At 41.7% G+C, this 16378-nt stretch overlaps 1 protein-coding gene across 3 annotated transcripts in view; it reads right to left on the reverse strand.

The window, feature by feature from the left end:
• The window catches only part of slc24a4b (solute carrier family 24 member 4b), a 36758-nt gene extending 20889 nt beyond the window's left edge, over positions 1–15869 (reverse strand). The window contains exons 1-2 of one of the 3 annotated variants that reach the window (XM_038726984.1): positions 15051–15863; positions 10368–10475 (exon numbers count right to left, since the gene is read on the reverse strand). In XM_038726984.1, the coding sequence (XP_038582912.1) occupies positions 10368–10475; positions 15051–15213 (271 nt within the window). In that variant the 5' untranslated portion in view covers positions 15214–15863. Of the gene's footprint in view, positions 1–10367; positions 10476–15050 lie in introns of all 3 variants that reach the window. The other 2 variants (XM_038726983.1, XM_038726985.1) reach the window with 2 other exon arrangements.
• Between the last annotated feature and the right edge of the window lie 509 nt (positions 15870–16378).

The raw sequence follows: 16378 nt of genomic DNA on the forward strand, positions 1-16378 counted from the left end.
ATACAGAATTAAAGCAACAAGGCAGAAAGAAATCTCCTTCTCATCATCCATAGCTCCAGCTGAAACACAGTGTGATCATGGTCCCGCCATATGGCTCAGATCTCTGGGAGCACAACCGCTCCACGGTATACCTGGCTGGAGACAGAACCAGGCCGTCTTCCCAATGGGACACAGCATCTGTGGCGAACAGCCTCTGTGTGACCTGTTACTGTTGGACCCGAGCCTCAGGCTCACATCTTGTGTCCCCTTGTAACAAACCTGCAACATAACTAGAGATAGCTGTAACTTGTATAAGAAATATGCTAAACTACAGTTATTCTGCCTGCAGTATAATGCTAAGGAAAAAAACACTAAACACAAGACTAAGAGTATACAGTCATATTAGCAGTCCTGTGAGGCTATATTTTAGGCATGGAAGTGCTTTGCATGCATTGCTAATATGCTTACAAAGAAAGATTTTAGCATGAGTTTTTACAGTTATAAGGGTTTTGTAGTTTCAGCTGTATTAGGAGTTTATATGGTCAGAGTAATTTTGAAGCTTCTGTGTTGGAGTTGTAGCATCTTTTGGCCATTTATGTCTAGCTGAAAAAGACTCAACCTTCATGTTGAGTATATCAGCTGTACAATACTGTTCACACAACAAAAAAAAAAACAAACATGAGATTTGAGCCCTTGTCACATATGGACTCATGAAGTGGAACAGTGCTCACCTGAGACTTCTCACTGCATCTGTCCCAACCTCACTAATGCCCGTTTGTGACATTCGATGGTGTGAACACATGACTGAATCAGCGCAGCATTTGGAACACTGCACAGACAAAGCGAATACTGCACAGTATGTAGTCCAAGCCCACTTATCGACTGCATGCCTCCTCAGTTTCACTCAATTACATCGCATATATGGAAATGTAGTGCATTTTGTCTCTCCATATGTCATAACACGTCATCTTTGCAGCTGAGCCACGACACAAAGAAACTACAGTGCCATTTCTGACAGTGGAACACAGATTGATCAGAACATGATTTGTTGGTGTTTTGGTGTCTCAAGTGCAACACTGCAGCGCTCTGTCTGGCGTTCATTCTCCGTATCAAATTCGACAACTCTGCCTCTGATTTGGTAGTACTCATTGCCTCCGTTGGTTTGGGTTGGTGTGACAGACCACCGTCACTATGGTTGAGTATGCACTGTGACTGCCATACCAACGAGCCTGGCTCTTTGGCGTTGCATGTTTGGTTTCCTGTAGGCAGGGGTTCAAATCCGGGTGGGGTGACTGCTCTTGCCTTTCCGTCACAGTTTGTTAAAGGGTAATTTCAGTATTTTTAAACCTCAGCCCCATTTTCACATATTTTGGTGTTGAAATGACTAGTAGGTACAAAAAGTTTTGGAATCCATGCAGTAACTAGAACTGGATAGTAAACCTGATGCAAAGTATTTTTGTGGGGAAATTGTCCATCAAAATTATGTGTTTGTCACGAAAGGCTCAGACCAGGTCTCCGACATCATCATGGAAAGGTAAAACCCAGTAACATGCCTTCAGAAGCTTAAGGACTATTCTTGCTGTGAAATCTCAAGAGGCATATTGTTGCAGGAAGACAACAGTGGAAAAGGGAGTCAGATGTGGAGAGAAGAGTTTATTGTGTTGTAATGTTTGTAAATTAGGTCTTGCTACCACTTCCTCTATGCACACAACAATGTCCTCGCTCCAAAACTCTGACTCACGTTTCTACCAGCGTCTTTCTGCAACAACTGTGTGAGAATTGTCCTTGAGTGAGACTTCTGTTTCTGGTTAACAGGCTCTGAAGGAATCCGTTGCAGCTATTGCAGCTGGTTCGAGACTGCTGGCTGAAGCCAATTACTGCCCAGCTTTAAAAGATTTTTGTACCTACTAGTTATTTTGACACCAAAATGTGAAAATAAGGCCAATAAGGTAGGGGACAGGACTTGACATAAAAGCTGGTGTCTGTCAAATGAGTTGTAGAAAATTTGGCACAATAAGTGCAACTGATTAGAGTATAGAATGGAAAAAAAAAAAATTGAATGCATGAGTAATGTAGATTATGACATTAAAATGAAATAACTGGGAGAATACCTGGATGACATTGGAATCTAATAGCAAGATTGACTGTGGCAGGCCACTTTAGCTCATTTAATTTCTGACAGGTTTATATGTGCTGAATGAAACGCGTCCGAAAGCCAACGGCCACAGAAAGATGCAATCAGTTACAGGATTTGTCAGATGTGCAACTCAGAGGTGACTGAAAACAAATTGATGCCAAGGCTAAACTCCTACTGATACCTCATGGATAAATAGCCCCACACCCATATATTATTCTAGCTGTTAAAGGGTTAGGGTTACCTGTTAACTGAAAACCATGGGTAAAGTATCAGATTTGAATTCCCTGCTGTCTGAGTCTTTTCACCTCCTTCCTCCATGTTCAGCTACCAAACCTGCAGGTCTGCCATTAATCAATAATTAAATGCCTTTGCCATCCGTGTTCTATAGTTAGTCTTGTTCAGCCCCATGCCACTGTATACAATCAGGTCTGGTTGAGTGTGCTAAAAATGGGTCATCACATTAAAAAGGTGTGTAAAGGGCGCCAGCGCTGGGAAAAGCAGAGAAATGACAGGCAGGCAGGGGTCACCTCCCAGTTCCTGTAAACTGTAGACAGCTTCTACAGGGTTCGTCTGTGTCTCCTTACTTTAGAGGTTAAAGCAGACACGAACATGCCTCCACAGCCGTTTCCCCACACAAGGACAGGACTTACACACAGAAGCATGGCGACAGACAGATTGCTTATGTGATGCCTCAAATAGAATCATAAATAACATGTTGCTCGATTGACTTTGTCATTGAAGTGTCATTTTTACAGAAATTGAATAAATTGGAGAAAGCACAGCGTTATGATGCATTGTGATTTATTGCAGAAATTAGTTGACAGAAAAATCTTTACTTTCAAACCATTAATAATTTATCAAGCAAAAATCAAGCTGCAACTAACTATTTTTAGCGATTTCATCTCCTGATTATATTCTGATTAATTGATTGATTGCCCTTCACACTTTTCATAAAGCCTAAGGTGCCATCCATAAATAGCTTGTTTTACTTGCGGCCCACACATATTCAGTTTATTATACAAAGAAAAGCAGCAAATCTTCACAGGTTAGAAGCAGGAACTACTGACTTTGGCATTTTTGCAACAACAAATGACTTCAGCTTTGAACTGATTCAGCGATCAGCGAATGGATTAATCACTTGTTTCAGCTCTTAAGAGTTTGCTTGCTGTTCACCATTTTAAATAAACATCTCTTGAATACTTCAGATGTGTCTCTTGGCACTCTAGAGTCTATGCACTTTAGAGTACATCACTGATTTTCATCATCATCACGTTGAGTTGCAGCACAAATTTATCATGCAATATGGCATTTAGGTCACTAAGATAGCTGCTTTCAGAATAAAAATCTGGCAATGAGGGAGAACGTGAGTGAGGGACGTTTGGTCTGGTGTTGCAGGCAGGAGGCAAAAAAATAAATAAAAAGTCCTCTTCAGAAGCTAAGCAACAAATCTATAAATAAATCTTGGATTCTCTGTTTGGACACCTGATTGTTCCGCTTATGCAAGAAATTACTGGCAACCCTTTTGTTCATCCGTCTCCCCCCTCCTCATCTTTTCAACCCAAGAAGTAATTACAAGTCCGCTCAGAATCTTCCCATAAAGTGTTGGGAAGATTTTAGAGACAGTGCTGCCATCACAGCTTTTTTTTTTTTTTAAAAGTGGTCATGTTATGTCCTGTCATTTTCAGATTCATAATTTTATTTATGAGTTGTACCAGAGTGAAGCATTTCACTTCAATTAGATTTTTGTTTAGAGTTGTGCATGTGCAGTAGCTACTACTACTACTAGCCAATCAGAAGCAAAGTAGGCAGGGTTCTGACAAGCCGGTAAACGCAGCTTTGGTTCAGCTGTACATGTTCTCAAACCAGCTTCACTACCTAGACTGGAGCAAGTTTTAGAGTGGTAAGTTTTTCATATGTAACAAGTTGATCTTACATATCGTTTTAACTCTGCACTGTCATAATGACCTCATTAACCAAAACTAACAGGTTAAACGTGTAAAAAAAAAAAAAAGTCTGCCCCATAATATTACTCAAGTTCAGCCCAGTTCACTCAGATGATTGAAGTAATAACTGGACAATCTGCTTTTATTCCATATATGTACAATAAACAAGTGTATACTTCCTTAGAAACTGAATAAATTCAAAATTCTCAAGTCTCATATTGCCTTTACACATCACTTCCTACAGTATATAACATAAACCTCGGATAACCTTGATTTGTTGACGCATTAAAGCCAGAGCATGCCAGCAATTCTATACATTTGTGTAATTATTCCATAATCTGGTAATATTCCAGATATTATGGTGCCGTTACATAATGGAGCTCAGTATCTGGTGCCGTCTGTTGTCCCAGAGATGGGACTAGCAGGACAGTGCACAGAGCAGGCCAGTCTTCACTCACTGTGGTGACATGGGCAGAAAAAACTATTTCTAGATACACAGAGTGAGATGGAGCCATTCAAATATGGTTTTATAATTCAGTTTCTTCCAAATCTTGAAATAGGTCATTCCATAGAGAAAACATAAATAGCCAAATAGAAATATGATGTTTGCAAGATATTTTGGCAGAGTGCCTGGTGCTACCTTCTGTCACAGCCCGCGCACCGACCCACAGACAAGCCAGGTCATTAACAGAATACAGTGACACTCCAGTACAGTAGTCAAGAGACTCTTCGGAGGAGTGGGATTCCTCTGGGTCATTAGTCCATTAGATAATTAGCTTGCTCCTGCAGACATTAGTGAGCAGCATGACTCAATTGTGACTGACATTAGCTTCTTGTAAACATGACAACGTCACAAGTTGCCTTACTGGGAAAATTTCCAAGTCACACAGAAAAGATAAGTTCTGAAAAGAGCAAGGGGCTTAGATACACACGATTATCCTGTTAGGTCAATACTTTCACATGCTCAAAACCTCACATGTACAGCAACTTCCATCACATGGTCATGGAAGCACTTAAAGACAATTTCATCTGCGTGAACACTCTCGCATACTATTCCTATCACACTGCTACTTTTAGCATGAATTCCCTTCAGCCTTTAGTAATTGTGACTCTGTATGAGAGTGAGTAGAGAGGTTGTTGAAAGAGGCCAAGTTGGTGTTCAAGACTCCTGGTTCAATAACCTAAAAGGGGACACTGCTGTGAAACGTATGCATTCAGCTGTGTAAAGAAGAAATAGGTAAACAACTTCCTCAAAGTGAGGTATGGATCTGGAACGACAGAACAGAGCTACCTTTGATGCTGTGACTATGTGTCTTAAGACCCAGTGAAATGTCCTTTCTACCCTCAGGTTTAATAAAATAAGAAGCTACTCCATGAAAGCCACAAGTAGAACAGAAGGGAAGTTTGAGTAACAGAGAGGCAGCAAATCTGAAGCAGAACAAAATGTGAATGAATACATAAAGAGGTCAGGCGTGTTTGCACTGCACAGTGTGGAGAGTGCTCTGTGCAGGTGCTCGTGCCTGCGCTCCCCTCTCTGCTGCATTGTTCCACCATTGGCATGCGAGGGAGAAGCAAAGCGAGGTCACTTTCCATTATGCACAGCAGCATAATCCCTGCTTGTGTAATTCCCTTTTTAAAAGCCTCCTTCTGGTGTTTCCCTGGAGTTGACAAACCAGCATTCCAAAGTGTGCTGGCCTATACACACTGGCACGCTTTATACCGCCAAATTTCTTGCCTACCCCCCCCACAAAAAGACATCTCACAATGGTCCATCCATGCGTTTGCCTCAAATCCAGCAGAAATCACCCTCTACTCACTAGCATTTACACAATATTCAACACTGCAGCTTTTGCAGAATTAGCCACAGTTCCTCTTCACCCACTCCATTTCTCATGCCTAAGATGTAGCATGTGCAGCCCCTACCCATGAGCAGATTTGTTTGATCTAAAAATCACTATAAGCAAATCTCAGATTAATTCATAGTACAAACAAAGCCATACTAAAACCTTTGTTCACTTCTACTTTTTGTGCTGTCATCTACTTCTACCAGGGCCAGTTATGTTAGGTTTAATATGACATCAGAGGAATCTTTATTTAAAGCAAATTATTCCTCCCACAGAATATCAGGCACGGTGTGCTGTCCCCCCCCTATAAGAGAGTATAATCTAATATTCTGTGTCCCCAAGCAAACCATGTCACTGATAATTTTTTTTTTTTTTTTTTAAGTTACTTTTGTTCCAGATTTATTGGAAATTTTAGGAGAAAAAGAGCACTTTTGTTCCATTTTGTCATTTGCTCCAGGGTAAATGCATGTCAAGGGGTGGTATGACTCAACATCTGAGTGTGATTGTTAAAGTGTATTTAGAGGTTGAATCAGCTCCTTGCAGTGTGATTTTGTCCTTTGTAGATCACAAGCATGCATTGTAATCAACCAGGAGCATGACAAAACTGTTTGGACAGCACCTAGACTTATCCAGGAGTTATTACTGAATGGCCAATAAAAGAGGCACTTATGATGAACGGTTGCCTTAGCAGCACAAGTCTCGGGACAAGCAAAACATTAAGTGCCTTGTGAACCCAGGAAATGGCTCCCTCGCTGATCACAGAAATAATGAGGAAAAGGCAGACTGGCCAAAGCTGACTGAGTGTAATCTATGCAGCCCACAAACAGAAGCTTAATTAAACAGAGCTTCAGAGATTGCACACACTCAGCATAAAACAAAACCTCTAATAATAATTCTCATCCAATTGAGCCTGGGTCCATCCACCGTTAGTGCTTTCCCCTTCGGGGTGCACACCAGTGCCATCACTGGTCCACTGCTGGCTCATCAGCTCTGGACAGACAACTGCACAGGGAATTAGGACACACACACGGCTTTGTGACAAAAACATGTGTCTCGCTTATTGTCAGAGTTGTACAATTCCTGTGGCTGATTCATCTAAAAAGATAAGAGATTCAATTCTTGCTAGAAAGATTTACTTTTTCCACAGACAATAGGCCATCTGATACTTCCTTCTCTCCCTAATTGGATTTTGTTTCATTAGCAATAATTCCCCTTGACAAAACAAGCTTAAGCAACACAACTTTTCTTTATTCACCACAGAAAGTGTGAAGTCATTTTAAGTTTTTCTGTTTGAGAGATACCTGTGTTAGCAACTGGCTGCCTGGCAAGTACATCTCTTTGACGCCAGCAATAAGAGCTACTCCAAGCAGGTAACTTCTGTTTATCATCACTCAGATTCAGAGACAAGAGTTTCAAATAATTTATATAAAAACATTTTTGGAAAACTTTAGAAAGTTTGCGTTGCTTGCCTCATTGATAAAAGTCACGATTCCCAAATCTCTACATACACAGTTTGAGCGCAAAGCAGAGTTGAGTAAATGAGTGCAAGACCCAGAGATTGAAAAGTATGAAAATTTTCCTTTTAATTCTTGTCCAGGAATCATGTCAAAACACAAGCTCAGTGTGATTTTCTCTCACCAAAAAAACCTAAATCAACTTGTTGCCAGACTTTTCTTGAATTAAGTTCCATTTTCTTGATGCTTGTGAAGTGATGGCAGATTTTGTCTTGTCTCAAGATACTAAGCTTCATTGCTGTACATCAGGGGTCGGCAAATAAGTCTGGCTTTGGGACAAATTTTTCTCAAGCCGTTACATGGCGGGCCAGAACACAGTCAAATTATTTCTACCCTTAATTACGCATGAGTAGGTTTAGTTCAGTCGGTAGAGTGCAGGACTCCCTTTGGGAAAATTGTATAATCGACATTTTTTTCCCTCCCTTGTTAAAGAAATTGATATGGACACTTTTGCACATGCTCACAATAAAGCATGTGCTGCAGTGTGTGCATGTCCCTGCGTTTGATCCGCATTCAGTAACCTATGGATGTTTATTTTCATTTCACTGAGGAAATTCAGGGGAATCCAATCACACGTTCACTGACGACTTTTTCCAGGTGTGTCAAGCAAGAGAGAGAGAGGGAGAGTGAGTGAGAGAATGGTCCATGTGGACATCTTTCTTGCTTGATGTATTTTCTGTCTTTGTGACGTTAGATGTCGTTCTTATCACACACGTGTTGGTTTCCCTCGTGGGGGTATAATGATCATAATCGAACTGGAGGAAGATTGGTGTACATTTGCATTCTGTCTATAGGAGCGCTTTGAATTTGTAAAACTGTACACTTGGTTATGTAATAGAAAATAATAAAAATATTGAAATGGAGAAGAAGGTAACCCGTCTATAGATTTTGTATTTCCAAAATCCAGAGAGAGAATTTGACCTTGGAGTCTAAATGACTTTGTTGCATCTTTTGCAGAATAAAGATACAGGCAACATCACAGCCCTCATTCTGCCCATAACGGACCAAACAGAGCAACCCGTCAGCTGAGGGGCCTGAAGTACGTGACTATGACAGGATTATTCACAAGACCAAGAACCAAGAATCATATGATCAGCTCACACAGATGAACAGTGGTGGGATAAGAGGGAGGAGGACTAGAGCTGCTGAGAAATGTGTGGAATGTGAAGCCCAATCTGGTGCCTCCTGTGTGGAAGACATGTGAATGGGGAAAAAAAAAAAAAAAAAAGAATATAATCCTGTAGGATTAGGAGGAAAACTTCAAGCACATAATCTTGTCATTTGGTGCTCATTTCAACAGGACCCCCTCTGTGACTTCACTATTCAGTACTGTGACCATTAAAATGTGAAATTGTTTAAAGTCAGTGGTGTAAAAATGTTTGTTTTGCTTTTATGTGAAATAGCTGGTAACAGTGCCAATGACTCACTAATCCTGAGGGATTCTGCCTTCTGTGGCCAAGAATGAAGTAATAGCCAGTTAGTCCTTACTGGGTCATTTGTGATGCAGCAAAAAAAAAAAAAAAAAACTGTACATTTTCAAATTTCTTCCTAAATTGTCTGTGTGTGCTAGTCAAATACAAATAATACACATCCCAATACTGAGTCGTACCCCATTTAAGCAAATTAAGTATTCAAGACTTAAATCTCTAGCCAAGGCAGCTTTAATGCAAAGCTTTTCCCACTGAGTCATGCAGGATCGCAAAAAGCTCAAGTGAACCAGTGGTCATAAATCAAAGAGACTAAGGCAATTCAAATGACATGGAAATGAAAAACAGACAACAAATGACACACCGCTGCTGCCAGTACTTGTATACCATTTCAAATCAATCATTTCATGAAAAATCTGGCTTTCATGTTTTTAGTAGCCTGATGCAGATGTCAGCAGTGTCAGTGAAACTGTCAATATACAATCCAGTATAATTATAGAGAATGCAGCTTCCTTTAAGTGTACCAAAGATGCTGTAACATAATATCTGACCGTTCATAGCCATTTCAGTGCTTATTACAGCGCGAGTGATCTAAATTGAGTCAGAATAATAGGAGGCCCAACAAGGAGATGAATCAAACTCAATTATCAATAATCAACTCAAAACTCTACAATTTATGGGTGTTTTGAGGAGAAAAATAGGAGTTCACCCATAGATGTCTGTGTATTTAATGATCTTGGGATTGTATACATCACTCCCTGTGCATTAATTGGTCGATTATGTGGTGATGCACATAAATCAGATCTTAAGAATCTAAATTATTGCATTTAAGAATTATTTCCTGGCTTAACTGGTCTTGAGACTTAATTTGTTCTGGTGTTGACACAATAAGGAGATCTTGAATATTTGAAATTAGTAATTTAATTATTCATTTTTTAATCCTCATAATGCTGTGGTAAATGTGTTAGCAAACAGGTGCCTATTTACACATCCAGTAGACATGGAGCAACATTAATATTTATTTGCAGTCATGTTTGTCTAACCTGATGAATGCAAGTCAAATATTCAGTCTCCTTTTAGCTTGTTTTGTTATCCATAAACAGAGCTCCTGAGGGAAATATCTGGCACATCACTTCTAAATGCACCATTACATTCACTAGCTAGTCGCTGAATTTGTTTCTGCTATTCAGTGCTGGGCAGGTAGTTTTTCCAGGGCTTTTTTTGCCGAAACAAAAAAAGACAGCTTCCTGTTGCATCTAGAGATGTGATTGATGAGAACAGTGGGAGTAAAAAAAACAAACAAAAAAAAATTGTTATGTCACAGGGAGTTAAATCAAAACAATGAACTGAAAGTCACTAAATGATCAGTGAGGCTGAGGAATCCTGCGGAGTCTGGTGACTATTGTCTGTGGATCCTCACTGTAAGCAGCCTCTTTACATTACAAAGCCATTTAAACCATTGTTATTTTTTGTACAAATGTTTATCTTACGGAACAACATTTGTTAGATCTTACAGAACATACCTGGCGCTGAACAGTTCTTCTGCTCCGTTTCATTGTCTGGCAGTGAAGCCATTAGCCGTCTTCCCCAATGTTCAACATCAGGATGTCCCTCCACTATCATCCCATGGCCTGAAACAAAAAAAAACAAAAAAAAAGCTTTGCTTATCATACATTCAACACAAATGAAACCTAAGCGTGTTACTTAGTATTTGTTTACAGTGGATGTTAATGTTAAAGATCTCCTGGAACGATTCTAAGTCTTTCCTTTTGCTGCAGAGAAACCTTTTTTCCAATTTTGCATGGTTTTAAAAATAAGCCACCACCAAAACTAACATGGCCACTCTCGCACAGAGTAGGTTTCATGACCCAAAACATCCATGATCACCACCATTAATCCAAATAAGGTTGCTTTGCTTTAATCCCTTAAAAGTTTTTGCTTATGCAGATATGAAATTTTCATCTGGCGGCAGCAATAATATCAAAAATGCAGCTGCTGTGCCATTATCTTTGGGAATGGGAGAGTGGGAGGAGGAGCATACAAGTTACATTTTTAAAACTGCTCTTAAGCCTCTGTAATGAGGACATAAAAAAAACGCAGCCCCAAGTCTATTATGTAAAATCCTACCAATGAGCCAAGCGGCATTTTAAACTTGCAATTTTCATAAAATGTGACCATGCAAATGCAATGTTGAATTGACAAAGCAATAACTTTACTGATGATTGAATGGTAGTGCTGTGTACACAGTTATGAGTAGATCACTAGGGAATGTCCTGTGAATTGATTGTTTAGTTTATTTACATGTCAGTCATCAACAGAATACCTATGTCTGGCAACAAAATAAATACCTTGAAAATGTAAAGACATTTAGGACATTTTACTGCTTAAAACATTCAAATGTTATATAGAGTACAGTAGAGCTAGGCTAATAAATAGGCATTAGCTTATTGCATCAACATCAGTATTGGTGTACAGTGTGTGATGAGTAATTGTAGCACATAAATGCTAAAGCCGACCAGAGACAACAAGAACACCTAAAAAATAAAATAAAATAAACCCACCTTGATTCATTTACCTGGACCTAATGGTGTTTTTGGTGTACTGACACAGAAATTACTTCATTAAATGGCTTTCATTACAGTAGAGTTACTTAGACAGCCTGACAATCAGCAGGCGCTGGACAAACAGATTGTACACAAGGCGACTGCAGCTGCTTCCGACAGCTCTCCAATCCAAAAAGACAAAACCCTCCAGTCAATGCTATAACCTGTTCCTCCTCACTAGCCAGTTCAGTTTACACTCTTCTTTTGCCTCCCCCCTTTCTGGTTTATTTTATCCAAGCAATAAAACACTGTCCAATTTAATACCAGGGGGAAGCACACGGATGCCAGTTTGCAAACACAACAAAACATGTGGACACTGTGCCAAGAGATGATCACTTGTCATACTGATCTTTCACATTTACACAACAAACTGTTTGGAAAATTGTTCATCACAGTCTGTCTAAATTTAATTTCTCCAGGCAGTTATGTGTAAAAATCGGTTGATGACAACAATGAAATTTTGTTGTTAAAGACACAAAACCTATTACATTTCCTGGAAGACTAAAAGAAAGGCAGCACGTGTGTGTGCGCGCCCTCCCCGTCAAGCATCTGAGAGGCAAAAACAATGAACACATGATTCTGTCAGTACTTCTAGCGAGGCTGGGGGTAAAATAAGGGCTGCAGTCTGTTGTGGGCATGACGTTGCTGGCTCATGCTAAGTCTGCTTTCTTCTCCCAGTTGAGTCATTTTGATTCATTGTCGTTTCTTCATGTTCAGTGACCCCCGGTGTTTTGGTGTCGTGAAGAACTCGGGGGATATTTTGATTAGCCCTGATTAACCTTTTATTAGTTTGCCAGCAGGAAATCTTAAAAACCTTAGATTTTCAAAAGGAATTTGGTGACTTTACTTCATTGCCATTTCATAGCTTTATAAATTCAATACCTTGAGCTTTGCTGCTGGAACAAGGAATATCAACAACTGGGGGGGTCACTTTGGGATTTGAGAACTTGTAAAACAAAAGTTATTTTATGGTTTGAAAGGAAAATATCATTAATGAGAATAATGATTTGTTTTAGCCCTTTAGTAAGTTTAAATTTAAATCTAACTTCTTTGTTGGAGTCAAGAAATCGGTGTATCCTTAGGTGCTGGTGTAAAAAAAAAAAAAGGTATTGTTTAGTTCTAGCCTCCCAAATGTGATTTTTTTTACTAGTCTTAGTCTTTAGGTTTAGACTGGAAAACAAAACATCTGGAGATAGACATTTTACGGTTTTCTGATGTTTTATAGACAATATTAAATTTCCCCGCCCCCCCCCCAAAAAAACTTGAAAGATAAATCGATAACTAGTTGAAGCCCTGTGTCAGATTTGAAATTGTTCAGCATTAGTGGAGGTTTACATCATATATGCCTGTTATTATATGCACATCTTATGTGTATACCACAAAAGATCAACCTGATATTCTGAAAACTGCAGTGCAGAAAGATGTTACATTAACGAGACGCTAAATCTACTTGTTCCTTTGGAGCAGAACCAAAAAAAAAAAAAAAAAAAACAAAACGATTCGACTACATCTCTCAGACTATACTGAATAGCAGAGGGAGACAAGAGTGTGCAAGCAACAACAGAGGTAATGTCATCCTCCAGGTCTGTTCAATCAGCTCAGCAGGGAGATGGACCAAGGACAACCATCCATCAGTCTTTCTACGCAGTGAACATGCACTCCTTAAACGAGTAGTTACCTTCCTGTTGCCAAACACCCCCAGAGCAGCCCCCCTCCACCCCCAGGCTATCACAGTCAACCTGCTGCAGCTACCTGTCAGCGCCGAGTCCTGCCCAGCTTCTCAAAAAACACCTGTTCTAGTCCCCCATGCGGACATCCATCACACATACACACACGCAGCCTGATCAGCATGCACGACAGCATGTCTTGCCGCACCCCTCTTTATGGAGATGTAACCCAGGAGTAGTACATCAAATCCCATCCATCTGGACCATTCAGCACATCAACACTCCCCCACACTTCTATCAATCAAATGGGTGGCACAGGCAGAGCACAGGTTTTACTGTGACATGACAAAGGCTTGTTCCTGTTGTGACAGCTGAAAGATGAGAAGGCCACAGCTATTCAATTAGACAGATCTGATTATGGTGCGCTTTGGGTCTCGTGGGTTCAGAGGGGATTTCTGTTTCCCTCGCTCGTCAAACACTTCTCATGCATGTCACCTTGAATTCCCACCATTCCCACTGCTGCTGGTCAAACGGCCTTAACAATTCACGAGTAATGCCTTCTGTCTAATAGCCCCACATGACTATCAATGTGCGGGTCAGGCAGGCTTGATTAAATGAAAAAAGGCAAGCCATTAGCGGCCGGAGGTGGGTGGGGGGAGCCTTACTTTGGCTCTCTGCCTGCCTTTGGAGATAGAGATTTGCACTTGCCTGTATGATATCATTCCACAATAATCTTTTAAGCCTCTTGTTGTTTTAATGTAATTAATAAAACTCCCAATACATCCCTTGGAGATCTACAGTCAGGCAGTAGATGAGTTTGTGTATGTGTTGGGGGGGCACCATTCTAGTGCTGTGTCAGATATCATTATTCACCAGCAAAATGTCAAGGTTGGTCGTTAGATTACATAACGTGTGTGTGAGGCTGTGTGGGATGGTCTGCGTGTCAGCGTTCGCACGGGCCCGAGATGAGAGTTGTGACATGTGTGCATGGGAGGGCATGTTGTTTGGAGTGTGTGCGCGCCTGCATGTGGGCATCGCGCGCATCACGATCAGCCATCTGAGTCGTTTTCACAGCGCACACCACGGGCAATAGTTATGAGTATTGTTGCAACATTCAAGCAAAAACACCCCCCCCCGTAGGCTAAATGATCGTCGGTGGCCTCTGCGTAAAATCAGCATCCCTCCGTGGCCATGCGGAACCTGGAAGCGTGATGATGCTCTGACTGAGGTGATCCAATGTGTGCAATGGTGTGTGAAGCCCCGGGCCAGGCGCAATGATGCCAGCATTAACCACGATCCTGAGCCTCACTTTAGTGTGGCCGACGATGCGCCTGGTGGCAAAAAAACAACGCAATATTTGGGAGAAAATAGCGAAACGCAAACAAACCGGAACCAAATTGTGTTTGTTCTGGGGTCGGTTACTTTATCGTTTCGTGCATGTGCGAGAGCCGTGATTATGAGCCTGCCTCAAATCAAAAACGTACCGCTGCCACGGCGCGCACACTGCGGCATATACGCTACGGACAAACAGACGCGTGTATATAGGCTACTCCAATGAGATTTTTTTTTTTAAACTGCTGTGAACTGACAACATGTGCAGCTGACTTTTCCTACTGGGGGGCGAGGCATAGCGATTTACTGCTATTTAATGCAAACTACAGACTTAATCTAAATTGGCAGACCACCACATCAGAGGCATGGCATATGCATTTCGGACAGGAAGACGGACTGCAAGCGAATGTAACGCTTTGATTCCATGCCCTTGACATTTAAGCGTATGGTCTCCTTATGTGATCGACCAGTGGTAGTTCTACAATTAACGGATATGCGTGTGGGTGCATGATTTCACTGCAGATTTCTGGGCCGTTCTGCTCCCGTCCTCGGCTCCCTGTGCCCCGGTGCATCTCAGCAGACCCCCCCCAACACACACACTCACCTGTCTTGGTCAGCACCGCCGACATGCTCCACGCCACGAACAGTACACTGCAGATAAAGCACACCTGAACGAAAAGCATCTCCCTCCTCTTGCGAACTTTGAATATCTTGGCAATTATTGTCTTTTTGGACGCGCTCACGGTGTCGGTGTCGTCCCGCTCCATGCCTCAGCAGCTCGGCCGGCGGCCACTTTTTTGCGTCCTTGAGAGCCGAAGAAACTGCCGCCCCGCTTGCCTCTTCACACCGATCACAGCCGGGATGTGGTCCTCATTTCAGGCCGTCCAGAGCGCAGATAGAGAGTAGTGAAGCGGACAGTTTTTCGCCCCTTCTCGTCTTCGCCGTTAAGAAGACGCCTCTCAGCTGCTGGGACTGCTGGAATGGGCAATGACACGGCGGTCAAATTCCGATTTAGGCTAGGTCTCCAAATTAATTCAACAATGCTCCTGGATTCGGATTCTGCAAGAGGACGAGTGTCGGACGGGCTCCCATTGCAACGAGTATCCTGTCCCGTGAAAAAAAGAAAATATCAGCTTCAATATCCTCTATCCGTGTAGTTTCTGTGTTTGGCATAAAATGCGTCAATGTCCGGTGATATACATGGAATCGCTCTGCTGCGCCGTATCGCAAACTCCACGCACCTGCGCCTGTTAAGTGGAACCAATCTGTGTTCATCAAGGTTAATTGTTAAATTCGGGCAGCAGTCGTGCCGCTCGCCTTGCTCGGGCGCCTCCCCCTTCACGTGAAATTCCTCCTCCGTGCAGAAACGCCGTGCTGGTGAGAGAGAACCAGCAGCTGCCCTCCTACCATGTGCCCTTCATCCCCTTCAATGAGACCGGGCCCCTTTAACTTTCCCGAGGACTACATGTGCAAAAATACAAATGACGCTTTTCTTCTTCTGTCTCTCGACTGTCCACCTTGAAACCCTCCGGACAGCCGCTCATCAATCACACTGGAAATCTGGCACGTTGTTTGCGCGTCGCCGTGAGATCAAACGTGGTTGGATTTGTGCGATGAGGCAAGCCCTATCATGCTGCTCCAAACGAGCCCAAACACACCTACCACTGCTGTGTTACGAAACCAAATCCAATATCTTTCTGGGTCCCGAGCAGAGCCCTTTTAATAACTGGCCTACAACTCACCTGCCACCCTCATTTTGAGACCATGCTGAATAATTGAGGTAATAGATCTTCAGGCTCATGGGCCCTCAGCTCGACAACCATGAAATAATTTCTCATTGCCTAAAGGTTTTTTTGCCAAGATTATAATGGTTCATACGTTTTGCCCTTCAGAAAATTGCTTCACACAAACAGAGCCGTTGGATCTGTATAG

Source organism: Micropterus salmoides, unplaced genomic scaffold (genome assembly GCF_014851395.1).
Source record: "Micropterus salmoides isolate LMB-PRFRI ecotype aquatic unplaced genomic scaffold, ASM1485139v1 Ms_hic_scaffold_18, whole genome shotgun sequence".
Lineage (NCBI taxonomy): Eukaryota > Metazoa > Chordata > Actinopteri > Centrarchiformes > Centrarchidae > Micropterus > Micropterus salmoides.